This window comes from Carassius carassius, chromosome 16 (assembly GCF_963082965.1).
Source record: "Carassius carassius chromosome 16, fCarCar2.1, whole genome shotgun sequence".
NCBI lineage: Eukaryota > Metazoa > Chordata > Actinopteri > Cypriniformes > Cyprinidae > Carassius > Carassius carassius.
This window is the reverse complement of record NC_081770.1, coordinates 20736371-20756473: the sequence shown is the minus strand read 5'-3', so window position 1 is coordinate 20756473 and position 20103 is coordinate 20736371. Positions and strand designations below refer to the sequence as shown.

Sequence of the window (20103 nt, the reverse complement as noted above, 5' to 3'; positions counted from 1 at the left end):
TTCCTGGTCGTAAGCATTCTGAAACTGCGTTTCACCAATACCTTGTTCAGCTGCCTTAGATCCAGTATGGGCCTGAGACCCCCGTCTTTCTTGGGCACCAGAAAGTATCTGCTGTACAGCCCCGCCTCGCTTTGAGCTCAAGACACAGGCTCTACAGCCCCTTTGCTCAACAGTTTTGATATTTCGGCCCGATGTATGTGTGCTACTTCTGTTTTGACCGTAGTTTCGACCCGCACTAAAAAGCGCGGAGGGCGTCGAAAAAACTGAAGCGAGTAGCCTCTCTTTATAATGCACCCAATCCGAAACCCCTGGAAGCGCTGACCATGCATCTCCATGAATGGCTAAGGGCTGGATGCGAAGCGCGCTCTGTTGACTGGGCAACGGCGGTGCTTGGGTGCGCTGCACCATGGGCGTTACGCCTGTGGCATTTGAGGCGGGGAGCGCGCTGATCACAGCGGGCAGATCGCTCCTCCTCGACCCTGTCCCGGTGCTTAACTAATTGGGGGAGGGCTGAGCGGGTCCCGTGGGACTCGTGATGTCTGCGAGTAACTGTGGGATGCAAGTGTGCACATTTACCACTTTCGACTCGCTGTCTGCCTGGGCAGAGCGTACGTGCACGGGTTTCGTTTTTACAGTAACCACGCGCCGTGTGTGACATAGTGTATGTGGGCACTGGGGAGCGGGCACGTTTACTATGTGGCGCGCGTGACCGACCTGAGTCGATCTTATGTGCGCGAGCCCTGTGTGCAGGGCTGTGCTTACATGTGGAGATGGGCACTGAGGAGTGGGCATCGTCACTACATTTATAGCACCATCGGCCATGGCCGGACGAACGTGCACGGGTTTCGTTTTTACAGAAAATGACGCGTGTGACATAGTGATTGTGGGCACTGAGGAGTGGGCACTGAGGAGTGGGCACGTTTACTATGTGGCGCGCGTGACCGACCTGAGTCGCTTTTATGGGCGCAAACCCTGTATGAAGGGCTGTGCTTGTATGTGGAGATGGGCACTGAGCAGTGGGCATCGTCACTACATTTATAGCACCATCGGCCGTGGCCGGGAAACCAGAAATTACACTCTTTTCGGGAAATATCTGGGTAGCCGTGATAACAATTTTTATTTTATTTTTTCGTGCAGGCAAGCGGGCCACCGTACAGGCTTGAGACGCTGAAACAGTCACAATCCCTGGAACTGAAACAGTGGCGTGCTTAGGTGAGAGTTCGGCCGCGTCTTGTACACCGGCGCTTTCCTAGGATGGCTTCGGGGCTCCCGGCCTCACTGTAATCCTCTGCCGCGGTCCCCGCGGCGCGGGGCGACAGCCGGTAGAGCGAGAATGGGGGTCTCGAGCTGCGTTGCTGAAGCTGTTGTGATAACGGCTTTTGTGTGCAGGCAAGCGGGCAACTGTGCAGGCTTGCGCGTTGCAGAAAACACTGAGACAGTCACAATTCCTGGAACTGAAACAGCGGCGCGCTTGGGTGAGAGCTCGGCCACAGCGGAGCTCGGCCACAGCGGAACTCGTACACCGGCGCTTCGATGAAGCAGCCATCGTGTGTAGTGCAGACGCAGCCTGCTCAGCAGCAGAAAGGCTTTAGATGGCAACACCGCTTTCGTCCGCCGTCCAGCAGAGGGCGGATAAAGGTGCGTTGTTATCGCCTGTTCCACCGGCGGAAGTGACTGGTAGTTCCTGTTTTTAGCATCATCCAGTGTGGAGAATGCTAGTGAGACAGACGAACGAGTTTGCGCTGAATATGGAGCGTTCCAAGCCTTTGCCACCTCTTCGTGAAGCTCAGGAAGAAATGAGGCGGGCTTTGAGAAGTACGCTCATCCGAAAGGAAACCAGCTGGGAACGAGAGGGGGGGGGGGCGCTGGTGCGGACCACTCGAGGCCGAGACTCGTCGTGGCCAGCGTGAGCACTCGCCTCGGCTCCTTCTCGATGTCAGCTCGTTTGCTGGGCTTCTGAGCATTAGCTGCGAGATCCTCGGAGCTCGCCCAGCCCCCACTGCCCGAAGCTAGCAGAGAGTGCGTCCCCGACGAGGCCCTGAGATCGACTTCCTTGGACGACGCGGCGGCAAACAGCGGGCACTGCCCATTGGGAAGCGATGCAGGGGAGGCCGGTGAAGCAGGGCGAACCGGCGAGCTCGGTTGAGCTGAAGACTGTTCCAGAATCCGCTGGAAGCGGCGCTTTTACGGCGCCTCAGCGCAGCGGAGATTGCAGGCTAAGAGAAAAAGGCCAAGCGAGTCATGTCCCTCGCTGAGTGGGGTTCTGACGAGCCGCAGGAAGGCATCTAAAAAAAAAAGACACAAGCTCTTTTACGAGTGTGTGTCGCAGGGCGAACACACACACATGCATAAAGAACAGTTGGATATAACAGAATTGAAAGGATATGTGTGCCGGAGAGCGCAGCAGGAACGGCAGTGGAAGGCGGCGAAGGCCAGCAACTTCAGAAGTGGCTCGTCCCGCTGAGATGCTTATCAGACGGCGCTTGCTTCCTTCGTGATCCAGCGATGCGTGAGCTTCGCTGAAGAGATGAAAAATCAGGTGAGTCAGCCTTTTCGAGCTCCTTTTATAGGTTGGGCCACACCCGTTTTGGCGGGAAGTGGCAAGAAGGGCGCGAAGCTCGATGTGCAGTTGCCGCAGAACAGCCAATGAGCGAGCGAGCCGTCTCGCCTATGGCTGTGTACTGCTGCAAATGCGCTTTATAAAAATGCAAAATTAAGGATAATTTTTTGCTTCAGTATTTCGTGAAAAGAGACTTTTCCCGTAGCATCTTAGCTAAGACGCAGTACGAGAGAGCTCTCGTAAGAGAACTAGCCATTTATTGGGCATTTCTTGTCCTCCCAGATGTTTTGTTTTTTCTTATTACTATGGAGTCCTTTACATCTATTAAAAATAACATCTTTATTTGCCTCTATATTTTTGAAAGGTATCTTTTCTTGTGTTTTTGTTCAGCCATTTTTTAGTGCTTTATTATAGATTTCTATGATTGCTAATTTACAACAGAAGACGATTATTATGTTGAACGTTCAGAATACGATCCCATAGGTTATATTTCAGCACGAATTTTCGGGAATAGACAGCGACTCTTAAGTAGCACGTAAGAGTAAAGTAAAGTTTTTGGGAAAAGCGCGTGGAATTGCAGCAAGCGTTTATAACCTTGCACGTTGAGAGTGCTCTTCAGAGCTAAGATACATTGTTATCGGGAAACTCAACCCAGACCTTAATTAATTCGTAATTAAGAAACCAAAACTAGATCCTAGTGTACTGGCAAATTATAGGCCTATTTCAAATCTCCATTTATGTCTAAAATTTTAGAAAAAGTTGTGTCTGCTCAATTGAGCTCCTTCCTGCATAAAAATGATCTGTATGAAGAATTTCAGTCAGGTTTCAGGCCCCACCATAGCACAGAAACTGCACTTGACAAATGACCTGCTTCTTGCGTCAGATCAAGGCTGCATCTCATTTCTAGTCTTACTTGATCTTAGTGCTGCGTTCGACACCATAGATCATGACATACTCATAGATCGATTACAAAACTATACAGGTATTCAAGGGCAGGCTCTAAGATGGTTTAGATCCTACCTGTCCGATCGCTACCATTTTGTTTACTTAAATGGGGTGTCATCTCATTTATCATCAGTAAAATATGGAGTGCCACAAGGATCCGTCCTAGGTCCCCTTCTATTTTCAATATACATGTTGCCCCTTGGTAATATTATTAGAAAATACGGAATTAGCTTCCACTGTTATGCTGATGATACTCAGCTATATATCTCAACGAGACCAGATGAAACTTCCCAATTATCTAAGCTAACAGAGTGTGTTAAAAAATGTAAAAGATTGGATGACAAATAATTTTCTCCAATTAAATTCGGATGAGACAGAGATATTAATTATTGGACCAAAAAACACCACACAGAATCTTGTAGATTACAATCTGCAACTAGACGGATGTACTGTTACTTCCTCTACAGTCAGAAATCTGGGTGTTATATTAGACAGCAATTTGTCTTTTGAAAATCATATTTCCAATGTTACAAAAACTGCATTCTTCCATCTTAGAAACATTGCCAAGCTACGAAACATGTTATCTGTTTCTGATGCAGAAAAGCTAGTTCATGCATTCATGACCTCTAGACTAGACTATTGTAATGCACTTCTAGGTGGTTGTCCTGCTTCGTCAATAAACAAGCTACAGGTAGTCCAAAATGCAGCAGCTAGAGTCCTTACCAGGTCAAGAAAATATGATCATATTACCCCAATTTTACAGTCTCTGCACTGGCTACCTATTAAGTTCCGTATCAGTTACAAATTATCATTACTTACCTATAAGGCCCTAAATGGTTTAGCTCCTGTGTACCTAACTAGCCTTCTACCACGCTACAATCCATCACGCACCCTAAGGTCACAAAACGCTGGACTTTTGGTAGTTCCTAGGATAGCAAAGTCCACTAAAGGAGGTAGAGCTTTTTCACATTTGGCTCCCAAACTCTGGAATAGCCTTCCTGATAATGTTCGGGGTTCAGACACACTCTCTCTGTTTAAATCTAGATTAAAAACGCATCTCTTTCGCCAAGCATTCGAATAATGTATCTCTTAAATTGTGAGTGTAGTTGCATCTGCATTTTTATTCTTTAGCTTGGGTTAAACTAATTTTACTTTGTTGGATCAGCAGCTATGCTAATGATGTCTCTATTTTGTTTCTATGTTTTGCCACGGGAACTAGGATTTACACAAGCTCCAGTCTGGATCCAGAACACCCGAGAAGAGATGATGCTGACCCACAGAGGACCCCAGATGATCCTAACCTTGAATCAACAAACAGAACTAACAATTATTGCTACATGTGTGACTGCATCATATAATTACTATTAATTAATAATATTGATAGTTCATCATCTAGCTGACTACGTCTTGTATTATTATTATTATTTTTATTTTTCTAAAATCCTGTCAAACGTGCACAAACTACTAGCTACTACTAAATATTGTAGAAACATAATTTTCTGTAAAGTTGCTTTGTAACGATTTGTATTGTAAAAAGCGCTATACAAATAAACTTGAATTGAATTGAAAAGATCAGATTTAAGCATTCATTAAAGTGAATCGGTTAAAAAGAGTCATTAGTTCACAAATCAGACGAGTCATTAGTGGACAGATATGCTCATATGCTCCGTGCATATAACGTTAATCCCAAATATATTTTTAGGTCGCACAGATTAAATTTCAGGAGCATATGCGACAAAAATGTTGGCAATTTCGCGCCTTGTAGAAGCTGCTAAACTTTCTAGCTAGAAGTAAGCAATAACCAACATGGCGTTACTTTGCTAAGTTAGCCCAGAATCGTTTAACATTAATGTTATGGAATCATGACGTGATCAATTGATTGGTTAAAAATTGGTTGACTAGACCTGCATATAAAAATGAAAGACAATATATTGGATTTGCTTACATGAATCACCCATGTTCACGATCTTCGTCAGTGAACTGAAGCTGTTCACGTGAGTAGATGGTTGGGTGTGTGCGCATTCAGAACGGTGCGCGTACACTTTGAACTTCAATCGTGACAAATTATTGGACTACTTGCGGAGTGACATGACGACATGATTCAAAGGCACAAAAAACGTTGACAGCGGTGAGCGATCATTATGTTTACCAATACCCGACCCATCGCAACCGCCTACACCCCGATACCCAGCAGTGTCAGCTTATAGCCACATTTGGGCAAAGTCCGTTTGCTATGTGGGTTGGTATTCCCACTATTCCAATACATTCCATTTAATTAACAGGAAATCGTACAAATTTAATGAGAAAACCACCTAACAAGTCAGCATTTTTAATTCTGAAGTATCCCTGTATATTCTTACAATGCAAAACCCTAGGCATAAACAGTTTCGGAATTTCCCCTGCTTATTAAAAAGTTATGTTCATTACAGTAGCGAATATCAGATGAACATGATAATCATCAGATGGACATGACCTCAGCAAATGCCAAAGTGCTCATTCGGAAATCTGAAGATTTATGCTTTGTACAACAGTTACACATATCATTCGCCTTGTATTTATTCATTGTTATGTAATTGTGTTGAAGTGTCTTTATTCGTACAATAGGCTTACAGCAAATGTTTCAACAATGATTTCATTAACCACATTAGTTTTGAAGCATGTAATGATTTAAATGGTGGTTAAATTAATGATTGATTTAGCATATACATAACATTTTACATGGAAAGGTAATGCTAGTAAACATATTTGCACAATCCTAGAGAGCTGAAAAAGATGCTGCTCAATCAGGACATAAAAAATACACACATCATAATTTATTCAGAGAAATAACTGACTGCATACAGTACGGACTTAAAGAAAAAGATTTATTTCCAAGATAATGCATGGTAAGTTAAGCTTTTTCATTTCAGTATAACATGAGCAATAATGTTATTTTATTATTAATTTTATATTCAAATACAATTTCTGATACTAATACTTTTGTTTAAATAATTCCTGAATAAATACTTATATAAATAAATTGTTTTAATAATTTAATAATAATTTTAAAAATATATTTTGTGTTGTATCAATTAATGTAACGTTACCTGCGTCTGCAGAGTCCAGTAGCAGACACACTCACTTAATTTACAAGTTCACCCTTACATCTAATTTGAAAGCAAATAGTAACCATATTTTGGCGTGCTGTCCTGGGGGAGGGGTCCGGGCCCGGAGCATAGCCCGAGCCCAAAGAACTCCCCCTATCCCTAATTTGGGATAAAATAGATTAGAAGTGATGAGTTGGGGTGGAGGAGGGATGCCGAAAAACCTTCGTAGGACAGGAGGTAGGTAGGCTGGATATATATACACTTGTTGTGGTAGTTAAGATGGTTAGCTAAACGAGATGCACCTGTGCCAATTTGGATGATTATCTGATCGTGCTCCTCCTGAACTTTGTTAATAAAACCCCATTTCCCGAGTTCACCCTTACATCTAATCTGAAAGCGAATAGTAAGCCAAAAGAAGCTTAAAGGCATAGGACAGCAGCCAGAGAGCTAAATTTAGTTGCCCCCCAAAATATGCATGCTGAGAAGAGAGAAAGCACAGAGCGACCGGGAGAGCCCGTGCAGAGTTCGACGAGAGCTAAGGCTCGCAACGTCTTACTGGCGAGCCCTCCGTGCTGCTATGAGAGGAGCACGATGCCGGATATCAAAAATGAGGGACTCTTGCTGCATCTGAAGGGAGCTGTGGCTCTGCTGCACTGGAAGGAGAGTCCCCCATTGCGAGTTGATAAGAGGCACGGTTTTATGCCTCGGAGGGCTCTCACAGCATCCGAAGGGAGCCCGTGAACCCTGAGTGCGGTTTGATGCATCTGATGGAGGGCTCTCACTGTGACCGAAGGGAGCCAGCGACTGTACCCCATCGGGAGGGAGATCCCTGGCCACCATTGAGTATGTGACATAACTCAGACGGGGGGTTCAAACTGCTACCGAAGGGAGCCGTTGTTCTGCTGCACCGGAAGGCAGAGCCCCGTCAGATGCTGAATAGTCAATGAGATTCGAGGCGGGGTTTGGCGTGTCGGATGAAGGGCTCCTAATGCAACCGAAGGGAACCAGTGGCTCTACTCCGGGAGGGAGAACCCTAACCACCATTGAGCATGCAACATAACTCAGACGAGGGGGTTCACCCTGCGACCGAAGGGAGAAAGATGCTGAGGTGTGTGATGTCTTGAAGAACCTGTGTAGCCTGCACTGCAAGTAGAGGCAGCCTTATGCTAATGTCTGCTACGTGAGCTGGACGACACTGAAAAGAAAAAGGGGGTTAGAAGTAACAGGATGGAAATACTGGGATGTGCAGGCCAGTGTTGAAAGTAAAAATAGCTTTGTGCTTTCTTCGGCTGCTGTAGTTGTTGGCTGCGGAAAAGTAGAAGGGTTAGTATCCTTTGATGAGGCAAGCTAAAAATGTCTGGATAGCCTATGTGAACCTGATTTGACAATTGCTCAAGCCTTGTCCGCATCAAAACGTTCCTGTTGGAAAAGCATCTTTTCCTCTTGTTTTTTGCCTTCCAGCCTTTTTAAACGGCCTCCAGAGTGGATAAATTTGGGATGTTGTTTTCCCGTTGTATTATGGACTGTGGAAACAGAGGCTTTTGAAAACGATGAAGCATGTTTACGGTTCGTGTTTGCGGCTCGAACACTTCTTGTGGTTTCACTGCAGTTTAGATAACACTATGAACAATCCAGTCATTATATATAGATCAGTGACTATAGTCCTTTGCCACGTCACAAACTATGACACCAAGAAGATGTTGATTTTAAACTAGGGCTGAAACGATTCCTCGAGTAACTCGATTACAAAAAAATTATCGAGGCAAATTCCTCTGCCTCGAAGCCTCTTTTAATTTATTTTAAATCTCACGTCAGGTTCTTTTGCAATGATTTTTTTAATGTACAGTGGCCCAGTAGTGCACAACACAACGACATTAAAAAAGCAAACATAAGCTCACAACACAACGACATTAAGCCACAACACAAATACATTAAGCCACAACACAACGAAATTAAGCCACAACACAACGAAATTAAGCCACAACACAACGAAATTAAGCCACAACACAAATACATTAAGCCACAACACAAATACATTAAGCCACAACACAACGAAATTAAGCCACAACACAACGAAATTAAGCCACAACACAACAAAATTAAGCCACAACACAACGAAATTAAGCCACAACACAACGAAATTAAGCCACAACACAAATACATTAAGCCACAACACAACGAAATTCTCACAACACAACGAAATTAAGCCACAATACAACGAAATTAAGCCACAACACAACGGAAGTGCTCCCGACCACTAGGGGGCAGTGTTGAAAGTTAAACACCGATATTTCATCGAGACGTATGTGTAACTTAATATGTGTAATCGATTTTTAAATGAAAAACATGTTTTTATTAAATGTTTTGATATCCTGATAATCTTAATGTATCGATTCATGAATCGAGCAAAAAATAAATTGATAATATTTTCAATTTGGAGCGTTTAGCTCTGCTCCTGTACACAATGTTTTTCCTCAGGGGGGCTTATTTAAATCCGGTGCTGTGCGGGGAAACCATTGCTCTTTCCGTAGAGCTTTCAAATTGACAAGAGGAGAAGATTTTTCATCTTAAAAGAACTTCCCCTGATGACTGTAAATGAATTTCATTGCACGGAGAAGGGCATTAAATGTTACATCAACAACTTTAGGGTGAGTATTGTTCTATCGACTTCTAGCAAATCTAGCTAATAAGGCTGGATAACGCTGCTGCACTGACTTGATCAGCTCAAAAATAGCAGGGCTAAGTTTAGCTTTAAACTCCGTCCGCCTCATCTTTTTTATAACTCGTAAGAGATAGTAGAAATAACCCAGCTAGAAATGCTACGTTCCCAGGACGTTCTCAGAACGTCCCCACTGGTGTCAAGGACGTCGCCTAGTAACGTTCCGGGAACGTTTGGAGACGGTCATGATGTGGAGTTCTTTAAAGGGTCGGGGGACGTTATTTTGCGGACCTTCACAGAACATTCAGGACGTTATCGGAACGTTTAGGGGACCATGTTATATTTGCAAATGTGATGTTCCCAGAACGTTCTCAGAACGTCCCCACTGGTGTCAAGGACGTCGCCTAGTAACGTTCCGGGAACGTTCGTAGACGGTCATGATGTGGAGTTCTTTAAAGGGTCGGGGGACGTTATTTTGAGGACCTTCACAGAACATTCAGGACGTTATGTGAACGTTTTCAGAACGTCCCCACTGGTCTCAAGGACCTGTAGGGAACCAAACTAGAATTTTACTGCAAAAAACACTTGTTCTTTCAGAACTTTAAATAGGAATAAGCATGCACGTTTAACACATTCAAAGATAAAATCAGTCATTTATTTTGTGTGAACAAAAACAGATTATAAATAAATTATATATTACATAAATTATATATATATATATTATACACACACACAAATATTAGGAAACAGTAATAACAACAAGAACACATATTTATATTCATTTTATGTTGCGTAAATGGTGAACAACAAATAACAAAAACAATAATTTATATTAAATATATACTGTGTGTGTGTGTGTGTGTGTGTGTGTGTGTGTGTGTGTGTATCAGTCACTGTCTCCATCCTCAGGAGGTGCCCGAAGTTCTTCTTCCGCTGCCTGAAAAAATTAACATTATATTTACCAATCACTTCAATGACTTTTTAATTACTTTTAACTCCACTTTGTTTATAAGTACCGGTACTAAGTAAATAAATCAAAACAGTTATGTTATTCTAGAGAATAGAGAGAGAGAGAGAGAGAGAGAGCTCTCATTGAATAAAACAACTTACAGGTGTTGCGACCAACTTGACACGGTGAGGTGCATGTTTGAGGGTTTCCCCTATACATGTATCAATTTCCTTTTCTGTGTGTTTCGGAAATTGTTTGGCACAAGCACCTAGAAGAGAAAAAAAAATGTAACAAAATAAATGTGAAAAGTCTCAGGGCTCAAAACTATGCTGAAAAGTTTTTACAAGAACAATAGTCACAGCTCCACCGAACAAAAATTGAAAAAAGAGACACTTAAACATTTAAAATGGACCATTATTATGACGTTATTGTTATACATTTTTAAATATGTAGACTAGGCTATTATAGGTATTTTTATAGTTTGGATTATTTTATATTTTTATTTTATATTTGTTATAATATCCCATTAGTCCTAATAGATGCGATTTCAACTATTTCTGTAGTACTTTTATAAAGAACACCGCTTTTTCACATAACGCAGTGAAGCAGCCCTGCACGAGAGAATAATTGATTCTATAATAAGAACTGATCAACCGATTCAGCACCATCGCCTCGGACAGCACCGGGGAACGGCGCGATGTGGAAATAATATTGCTGATGACGCAATTGCCCTGCTCCCTCCAAAATGGATACAAATGCATATTCTACAAGGGGGTTAAAATAATCTAAATAAATATATGACGATTATCACTATTGACATAAAATGTGAAAATAAATTAAAAGTGTTACGCCATATTACAGTAGGCAGTTATGACATGCAAAATATGAATTTTTATTTAAGCGTTGAGCATTATAAACAATCAGACACGAATCTGATGAGCTCATGTTGCAATAACCAATCATATGAGTTTAGATAAGAGTTAAGAAAAAAAACTGCTGGTTTGCGGGAGCTTTTGCCGCGTTCACGCCAGTGCCGCTCACCTCAGACAGAGACAGACACAATCTGGATTTCACTGAATTCACTCGTGGAAAACTGTATATGTAAGTGAGATATTAATTTATAATCCTATTGTTTTTTTCATGCTACTAAAATAACGACTTGATTTTGTAATCGGAAAAACTAATTAACTAATTCATAAATGGGTCTTGTGATAGTCTACAATAATTTGTATTTGTAATATTGCAAATGTTTTTGTGTTTTCGTGAAATTAAATATAAGCATAGGCCTATATGGTGTAGTTTACAGCTAGAGTCCTGCACGGGTTCGGGTACCTGTAGGTTTTTGCTCAAACGGATGAAAAATATCCACCTGTGTCGGATACGGGTGCAGGTCGGGTCGGACACGGGGGAAACATGGGTTTAAAACAATCACATGCAAACGTAATGCATATTTTTAGGAACACATCTATAAAAATATGCCTGTATTTCAAGTTGATAAAATAATTTTTAATAAAACAATTTAAAATCCATATCAGTTTATTTGTGTCCACGCGCCACGCCCTCCCAGGAATCTATAACGTTAACTATACTTCCACTTTTAAAAATTCATCATAACCGCGCGCGCGATCTGCTTGCAGTCGTCGAGATGGATTCTGAGGAGTTTAAGAAAAGAATAGCTAGTGGAGGAGTTTGTAAAGTTGTCGACAATACGTCATCAAAAATCAAGTCCGATATGTGGGAGAAATTTGGAGTTAACTGAAGAAAATATTGTGAACGGCTTATTTGCTGCATGCATTTTCGTGTTCGGAAATGTGGAACTTCATTGCTGAGGAAGCACAGATAACTGGTTAAGTGAGGAAGTTCATTAAATAACTTCATATTCATATTTTCTCACAATATTTTGTCACCTATATCACAATGCATCTGTTATTTTATTTTTTAAATTCTCATATTTACATTTACATTTATTTGTTTAGTTTATTTTAATAAAGTTTTGACATCCAAAAGTACACTTTATGAGCAATATGAATAAGTGAATAAGTAAAACTAAAACCATATGAAACATTTATGATTATTAGTGATGAAAACAGTTGTGCTTCTTCACATTTTTGTGTTTTTCAGGGTTATTTGATAAATGAAAGAAAAAAAAGCAGCATTTATTTGAAATGTAAATCTTAACTCTCTTTTCTGGCCAATTTAATGCATCCTTGCTGAATAAAATTATTATTTTTTTTTTTTTACTTGTTTTTTTTTTCGTTTAGAAGTCAAAAACGAGAAAACAAATTATTTGAAGGTACATGGACAGTACAGACATTTTTCTGTTTATCATTTGCTCTTTAAAAAGTTGCATGATGAAGTGAAAAGAAGAGAGAAGTTTTGAAAAGCATACTTAAAACAATATGGTGGAGGGCTGTCCCAATGAAGGTCAGTTTTCCTTTTCGGCCTTTCAGGCTGTAATTTGACCAGGCCTCATTGGTGGCTATTTTCCGAAGGATTCTCCTCACAGCGTCTCCAATGTTGCTACCTCCCATCAGGCTCAAAAACTGTATCTATGCAACATATAAAGATAAATAAAGCAATTGTTAGTATTGCAATGCCACATGGAGCAGGGTAACTGCTGACACACAAGCAAATGCGAGAGGTGTATGTATTTAATTCTGATAATTTAGCCTACATGCACACAGATCTACATTTTGAACTTAAAAATGTCACTTTTGTGACAAAAAGGTTACTGACCCCTGTGCTATATCAACATACCATCCTTTTTTTCCCTTCTGGGCCCTCAAGTTTTAATAGGAAAGCTTGCAGCTCCTGCAATGTTTTGCAGGGCCTCTCAATGGTCTCCTGTGGTGGTGTTGTGATGGTTGCCGGACCAGGACGATTCTGTTGAATAGCCTGGATCAGACGCTCAATAGAATTGGAAATATCTGTTGACATTCTCTCAATTGCGAGGAGCATCCGCTGCTCAGATTGTTCGATGAGATGCTGGAAATCTGAAAAATTTAGATGGGTGAGATGATGATGATGATGGAAGGGGGGGTTCATCTTGACATTTAGTTATTTGCTTAGTATTCAGGCATATGTGTGGTACTTCAAGAAATAAAATATAGACATTGGCATGACTGTATTGCCAGATGCAATAGCTGGTCTAATTTGGATAGTAAGTCAAGTCATCTTCATTTATATAGCACTTTTAACGATGCAGATTGTTTAAAAGCAGCTTTACAGAGATGAATGTATAATTTAAGGTAACAGAGATTGAGATTAGAAAATGCAGCCATAATCTTAATTTACTGAAGATTAAAAAAAAACCATTTATCTTAACAAATGAATAGAATATCAACATTAAAAATGCATACCATGAAAAGTATTATTAGCTGAAAGATTTGGAAGGGATGGCTCATCTTCCTCAGGTGAGTGAGCTGTGATGTCAGTAGGTGGTTTGTCTAAAAACAGACATTGAAAGCATGCGATAAACTCAGTTCAGGGGAGTTGAGTACTTTTACACAAAATGCCATGACAAAAAATACCAACCTACAACTCACACAATATAAGACACTCCAACCAAATTCAAAACTTTTTTAAAATAGGATTTCCATTAGAAATTTGTTTGTACTGTATTTCACACAAAATAGCTTCTTCCCGTCAGCTGGCAATGCACTTATTTTGCCTGTTCACTCATTGACGCTGACGCACCACCATCAAATCAACACAACACAAGAAATTACACCAAAAGTTAAATCTGTTACTTACAACTTGGAGGCTTTGGGAGGCTTGATGGCTTCTGAGAGGATGTTGACATTTTTCTCCTTTTTTTGGTAGGAATCTCACATTCTCCTATTCATTCAGGATGAAACAGTTTATATATAGTTTAGTTTTATAGAGTAGTTTTCTCTGTAATCATGGCATGATTTTTATACATAAACAGTGGACTAATGCATGACAAAAAGCAATCGCATATGTTTACCTTCACTCTCGGTCCAGTATTTTGATGGTACTTTTTTTTTCCGCTCTTTTAGCACCTCTTCTTCTGTGTCCACGTTTGAACTTTCTACAGCTTTTTTGGCTCGTTCTCTGGCTGTCTTATAGTTGTCTAAGGACAGAGTAAATTTGAGTTGTCTTTTTAGTTTTTGTAATCATTTTACTGTGTAAAGGCAGTGTACTTTCATATGACTATATATTTATTCAGTTTTCTCACCAGTCTCGGAGAGTATTCTTATTTTGTGCCGCTTCCAGAGCTCCTTATCTGGCCTTTGGGAGGCCTTTGCCATGGCAGCAGCGTTTCTACGGGGCCAGTAGCAAATCAGAACCTAAAACATTTCAGGGAATATGTTATTTCCGGTATTACGTGTGTGTGTGTGTGTGTGTGCGCATGTACCCTTACCCCATTCACCTCCTCTACCCATAATGCAGGCGCCACAGCAATTGCATTTTCTTGTTCAAAAATAACTATGTAAAATCCAACCTACATTACAAACAGAAGAACAGACACTCCTTAGAAAAGACGGTCAATATTCAGTATATGAAATCTAAGTTAAGACATTAAAGCAATGACAGAAAAAAAATAATACTAACTATGTACATATTTCCATATTTCATTAATCAAGGTCATGAAGGAGAGAAAAGACAACTTTGCGGCCATGCCCATCCTCAAGGATCATTGCCCTTCCTTGCAAGTTTGCCTTGTCCAGTATCTCCATCTTAGATGGACCACATACATAGGCTCCATAGAACATCGAGTCACATGGCTGGTAAAGGTACGACGTTAAGTGCGAGAATACTCTACATAAGAGCTTTCCGGAGTTGGTCCTCTCCAGAACTTCACAGCAGGATGTTGGGCTAACAATGTAAACATTATTAGGATGTTTCAATTGTATTGGTTTCTCTTCACTTGTTTGTATAGGAATCTGTGAACGTTCTTGGAGCCGTTTTGCTGCTTGGACTAGAACATGGTTTCCTGATCTAACCATCTTCTTCAGCTGGTGCATGTAGCTCTCAAACGCAAAGGCACTACATTTGTCTAATGATCCATATGTGGTGGCATCAGCAGTGAGGTGAAGCAGTGAGTGCACATTGTACACTAGGAATTCTTTCCCATATATGTGCCGGCCTTGTTCTACAAAATATGTGAGGAGTTCATGGGCATACACATTGTGGGTTTGTGTTAAATGTGGAGACACTAGTATACACAAAGCCACACTAAAGGCCATGAAATGACTGTATAGGGTTTCTGGCAGGATTCCCCGGAGAACAACTTTGCCAGTGTAGAGCATAAACTGCCTGAATTCAGTGGCCTTCCACCTCTCCAATTCCTCCAGACTGCGTGGCTTCCTGGCAAAAATATGGGGTATGTCATTTCTCAAGTTCCTTAGCCTCTGATTGACCTCCCTCAGCTGAGCCGGCGATAGTCGATGCCCCGACTTGCCCTGTGACCATAGTAGGAGCATTTTTCTCATCACTCCCAGGCAGCACTGGTGCATGTAGTCAGCAGGGAAAGACTTGATCATGTCAATTTGGAGATTGCTGAAAGGGGACACAGCATTTTCGTGATGATGTTCTGGTTGGTGTTGCTCTCTAAATGAGACATCGTTCCTCAAAGTGAGGTCATGCACTTGTTGGTAAGTGATGCGCCCCTCCCAGTTGCCTTTTTGGGTGCATTTGTCACAGCCATAGTAACCTGAGAATTGTTTGATGCACTTCAGCATGGCTTTTGCTGGTGCATCACAGGTAATGCATCTCAATCTTACATTGAGTGTTGTTTCTCCCCATGCAAAGCCATTCATTAGAATCATTTTCAGTTCATCTGATATGACTTTAATGAAGTCCAGTGATTTGGGCTTGGTCTCAGTGAGGGCAATGGTCAAAGGAAATGTGCTTGCTGGTTTTAGATGTACTGTGCAGAGTACAGGCCAGAAAGATTTACCAGTGCTCTTAAAGAGTGGCAGTCCATCTACATTGAGGGAAATCTCAAGCTCAGTGATGTCTTTTGCATAATTGTAGGGATACCGATTCAAGCACATGATTAATTGTTCAGTCACTCCTAATTTAATGCATTCCACACCAGACACCATTTGGCTTTCAACAGGATCCGTTTTTAATAATGTTTTAGTAGTAGATGGCAGGTGTTTATGCCCGTGATTCCTGAGAATTTTGAGCAGTTTTTCTGCAGCATTGTGCTTGATATTATATTCATTGATCCACCTCTTTAACTCCTCTTCTAAATTTTCAGTGGGCATATCAATGTTGGCAGTATTCTGAAAAAACTCTCCATCCATGTCACTACTGGAATATTCAAGAACCATATTCTCTGTGTCTTCTGCCATTGTATGTTGTAGTGATGTGACTGCACTGATGTCAGTATTGACAAACGACATTTCATTGCTGTCACTATTAGATTCTCCAGTCATTGCATTTTTTAGGCCTGGGTTCCAGATTGGCATAGTGTCCCTGGGATTGTGTGCTTCATTGTTTAGCACAGTACTAGGACCAGCTGCGTTAATGTGCACATTTCTCATTTTCCGTTGTACCCTCTGCCATAGTCGTTTGTATTCTCTTTTCCTAGCTTCTGCAGGCATCCAGTTGTGTGACACAGCTATGTGTTTTTTTCTCTGCAAATGTGTACACGCATGTTATTTAAGTAAAAAAACCTAAAGATCGTAAATTTTTAGGCAAATACAGTGATCTTTCACGCCACATTATAAGGTGAAAAACATCTTGATATAACATTGAACTTATCACATTGCTGTGAAATCGATCCCTTTTCTGGCATGTCAGCAATATGCTGTAAATTTGAAAACCTTTTTTGCAAGACAAGCCTACCTTCTGAGATGACATCATGGTAATCTGTCTGTAGGGCAGGGTCTGGAAAGCACAGAAAAGAGACAAAGTGAATTGAAATCACATATACGTCGACGTGGGACAATTTTATTTACACTTGTTACTTCAAAGGATACAGATGATATTAGATACAATGCCTGAATTGTGAATTGCCTAACCGGTTGTGCATTAAAGTGTAATTTCTATAATTATTACTATAATTATTATTATTATTATTTTATTTTTATTTTATTTTGTTTGTGTGTTTTGTATTTATGTATTTATAGTTTGTTCTGGTTTTGTTATGTTTTGTTAAACATGGACCTTTATTTTCACCAAAAAGGCTTATTTCTTCTTTTTTTCCCTGCTTATTTCTAGGCTCTTTTTTTAAATGCAAGCGCAAACTGGGTGCTGGCTGTTTGGCCAGAATAAGCTCGAAGTCGTGCACCTCTGGAAGCGGAGTTTCGTGCAAATTTACAAAAAATGCCGTGCACACATTTGCGCGAAATGGGGTCTCGCGCCCACTGTGATGACGGCACCGTCGCGCTCGTGCGGAGGTTGAGGGACGCGCGCGCTCACAGCCAAGCCTGTGAGAAGGCGCGTTAATTTTCAAATAAAGTATAATTTACAAAAATGATATTAATTGTATTCATAATTTATTTTAAAGTAGCTAATGTTAACATGACAGACCCTAAAAAATTAATGAGCTTATCTGAAAAGGATAAGCTACTTCTTTAGACCAAATGACATCACGTAAACATAACGGTATTTAACGACAAATAACGGCGATGACAGTGCGGACCAGTGGTATAAAGTTAAAGAAAAAGACGGAAAAACAGTTTGTCTGAGTAAATGTGGTACATTTATTACTGGAAAAGAAAGTCCGTCAATTTTATGACAATTTATTCAATTTCTTGTGGAAACGGCCGTTTTACCATGAGAAAATTTCGCTCAAAAGCTAACGTTACTGTCCTTATAATTCCATATTATTATTATTTATATCATGTAACGTACATTATATGTCATTTTGTTTTTGTGTTTTTAATTTAAATAGAATGGTTAATTAGAAGAATTACCTCAGAGAAACTGACAGTTGGGATGTCCAGTTGGGATGTCCACTGAGTGAGTGAGGTGTGAGTACGCTGTGTGTGAGCGCGATGGTCACAGACCCCAGCTTATATACCCGCTGCCAGATTTAGAATTTGTGACCTATATAGGTGTTAAACGTTTTTTATTTTATAAAAAAAATATGTATATTTATATAATGATATATTGCGTTATAATACTAATAATTACGTTATATTATGTAATGGATAATGTGAAAAATAATAATAAAGAAAATAATAAAGAAAATAGCCATTTCCGTCTAGATACCTGCGTCCATAGCAACACTTTGTTTTTCATGGCAACGGTGTGTTATACTTAGCAGCGCCTGTTATCAAGAAATAATACATTAGAATTCAAATATATAAATTAAATGAGTATAAATTAATATATATACATATAATTTAGTATTATTTACTAATAAATAATTCATATTATAATAATTGTAATTTAGTATTATTTTTACAATTTATTTAAAAATGTTTATGTGCAAATAAACCCAATAGGTCATATTTCCCGGTTGTAAAATTGTCGTGTTTTATTCGTCTAATAGATAGGCGAACATTTCTCATGAAAAATCGTTCATTATTGTAATGTATAAGATTATAAACGTCTTACCTGTTTCTTCTTCTCAGATGTGCAGAACCTGACTCATCCCATTGATTTTTTTCTTCATGGTAAAAAATAAATAAATAAGTCTTCTCCCAGAATGAGGTTCAAGCAGCTGCTTTCCTTTTGTATGTATATATATATATTTATATATTTATTTATTTATTATTATTTTATTTTTTTTCATTACCTAGATACATATAGGCCTATTATAATTATACAACATACAAAAACCAGTGGCGGATACAGAACGTCATTAATAGGTGGGCCTGGTGAATATACAGAGGGGCCTCGGGTTTTTTAATCTTATACACCTGATTCCCGGGCTCTGTATTATAGAGCTTTCACACTGCGCGCGGATGCGGTCCGGCGATCCGTTCCATGTGCGGTGCAGTGCAGAGATCGTTTCCGCACCGAGTCTATTTCTGATGTGCTGCACGCGCTGAATTTAAAGTGACAGGCTGACGGTGCATGGTTCGTGATCAAAATGAACACAGATTGACATGAAAATATAATAATCTCACCATAAATGCGTTTAATTAAATAAAATGTAGTAATCTCACCATAAATGCATTTAATTTATTTATACTCTTTTACACAGTCATGTTTTTTTTACTTTAGGACCGGGGTAAAGCAAGGAAAAATAAATTTACTTCAACAAGGCAACATAATGAACAACTCTCGTCTCATTCATGGTGGAGGTGAAAAAACAATTTCTTTGTGACATGCAATATTTATTGTATTAAAACTTAAATGCAAAAGAAAAGGCATGTTAGTCGGCTGTTTTTGTCAATTTTAAGATTTGAAATGTTTGCGATTTTGCGAAGTACTACATGGTTAAATATTTTACCACTTGTTTGAGCAACTTAATATATAAATCTATATAAGTAGCGCTGAATACGTTGTTTAAATTGTGTTAAAACGTCTATTAAAGAGTGTATATGTACAAAGAGAATCGCAATGCTGACAACCCTTTTTTTTTACTTTTTTAATAAAAGTTTCTGATAACTTCTGGATTTGAAATACAAATAGTGAGTATGTGTTTGTGGTAGCCTACAGTCGTGGATCAGTCACGCACTGCACACGGAGTATGTGTGTTTCACAGTGTAACAGTAGTGTTACGCCACTTTTAAGTCAGTGCGCGCACGGAGAGCGTGTGGCCAGCCCGTGCAGAAAACAAATTCACAAGAGAACCAGCTGTGTTGCATGATAGCATCACTGGACTGACACGTGATATGCCGACATATTTTTATTTTGTAGCTATTTTTCGTAGCTACTTTACTTAAATGTCCTCATGAAACTATTAAAATTAAATTATTTATTAATTTGTTATTATTAAAATTTAAAAAATTAATTGTTTTTATTAATCTGATTG

The 20103-nt window shown here is 40.0% G+C and overlaps 1 protein-coding gene across 1 annotated transcript; it reads right to left on the bottom strand.

The window, feature by feature from the left end:
- Window positions 1-9999: 9999 nt before the first annotated feature.
- On the bottom strand, window positions 10000-14836 carry LOC132159128 (uncharacterized). Its single transcript, XM_059568699.1, has 10 exons — window positions 14782-14836; window positions 14584-14664; window positions 14398-14509; window positions 14167-14292; window positions 13953-14036; window positions 13559-13645; window positions 12957-13192; window positions 12589-12748; window positions 10361-10467; window positions 10000-10187 (listed from the first exon to the last, which is right to left on the bottom strand). Exons 1-10 carry the CDS (start codon window positions 14809-14811, stop codon window positions 10137-10139), a joined length of 1074 nt encoding a protein of 357 aa, XP_059424682.1. The 5' UTR covers window positions 14812-14836; the 3' UTR covers window positions 10000-10136.
- Window positions 14837-20103: the final 5267 nt, after the last annotated feature.

Bases quoted from the DNA above. Each gene is read 5' to 3' on its own strand.
- LOC132159128 (XM_059568699.1), bottom strand. From the start codon at position 14,811: ATGACCTTGATTAATGAAATATGGAAATAT. The intron at 14,665-14,781 runs GTACATAGTTAG...TTTGTAATGTAG, and splicing joins TTAATGAAATATGGAAATAT to GTTGGATTTTACATAGTTAT. The intron at 10,188-10,360 runs GTAAGTTGTTTT...TAATTTTTTCAG, and splicing joins TCAAGTTGGTCGCAACACCT to GCAGCGGAAGAAGAACTTCG.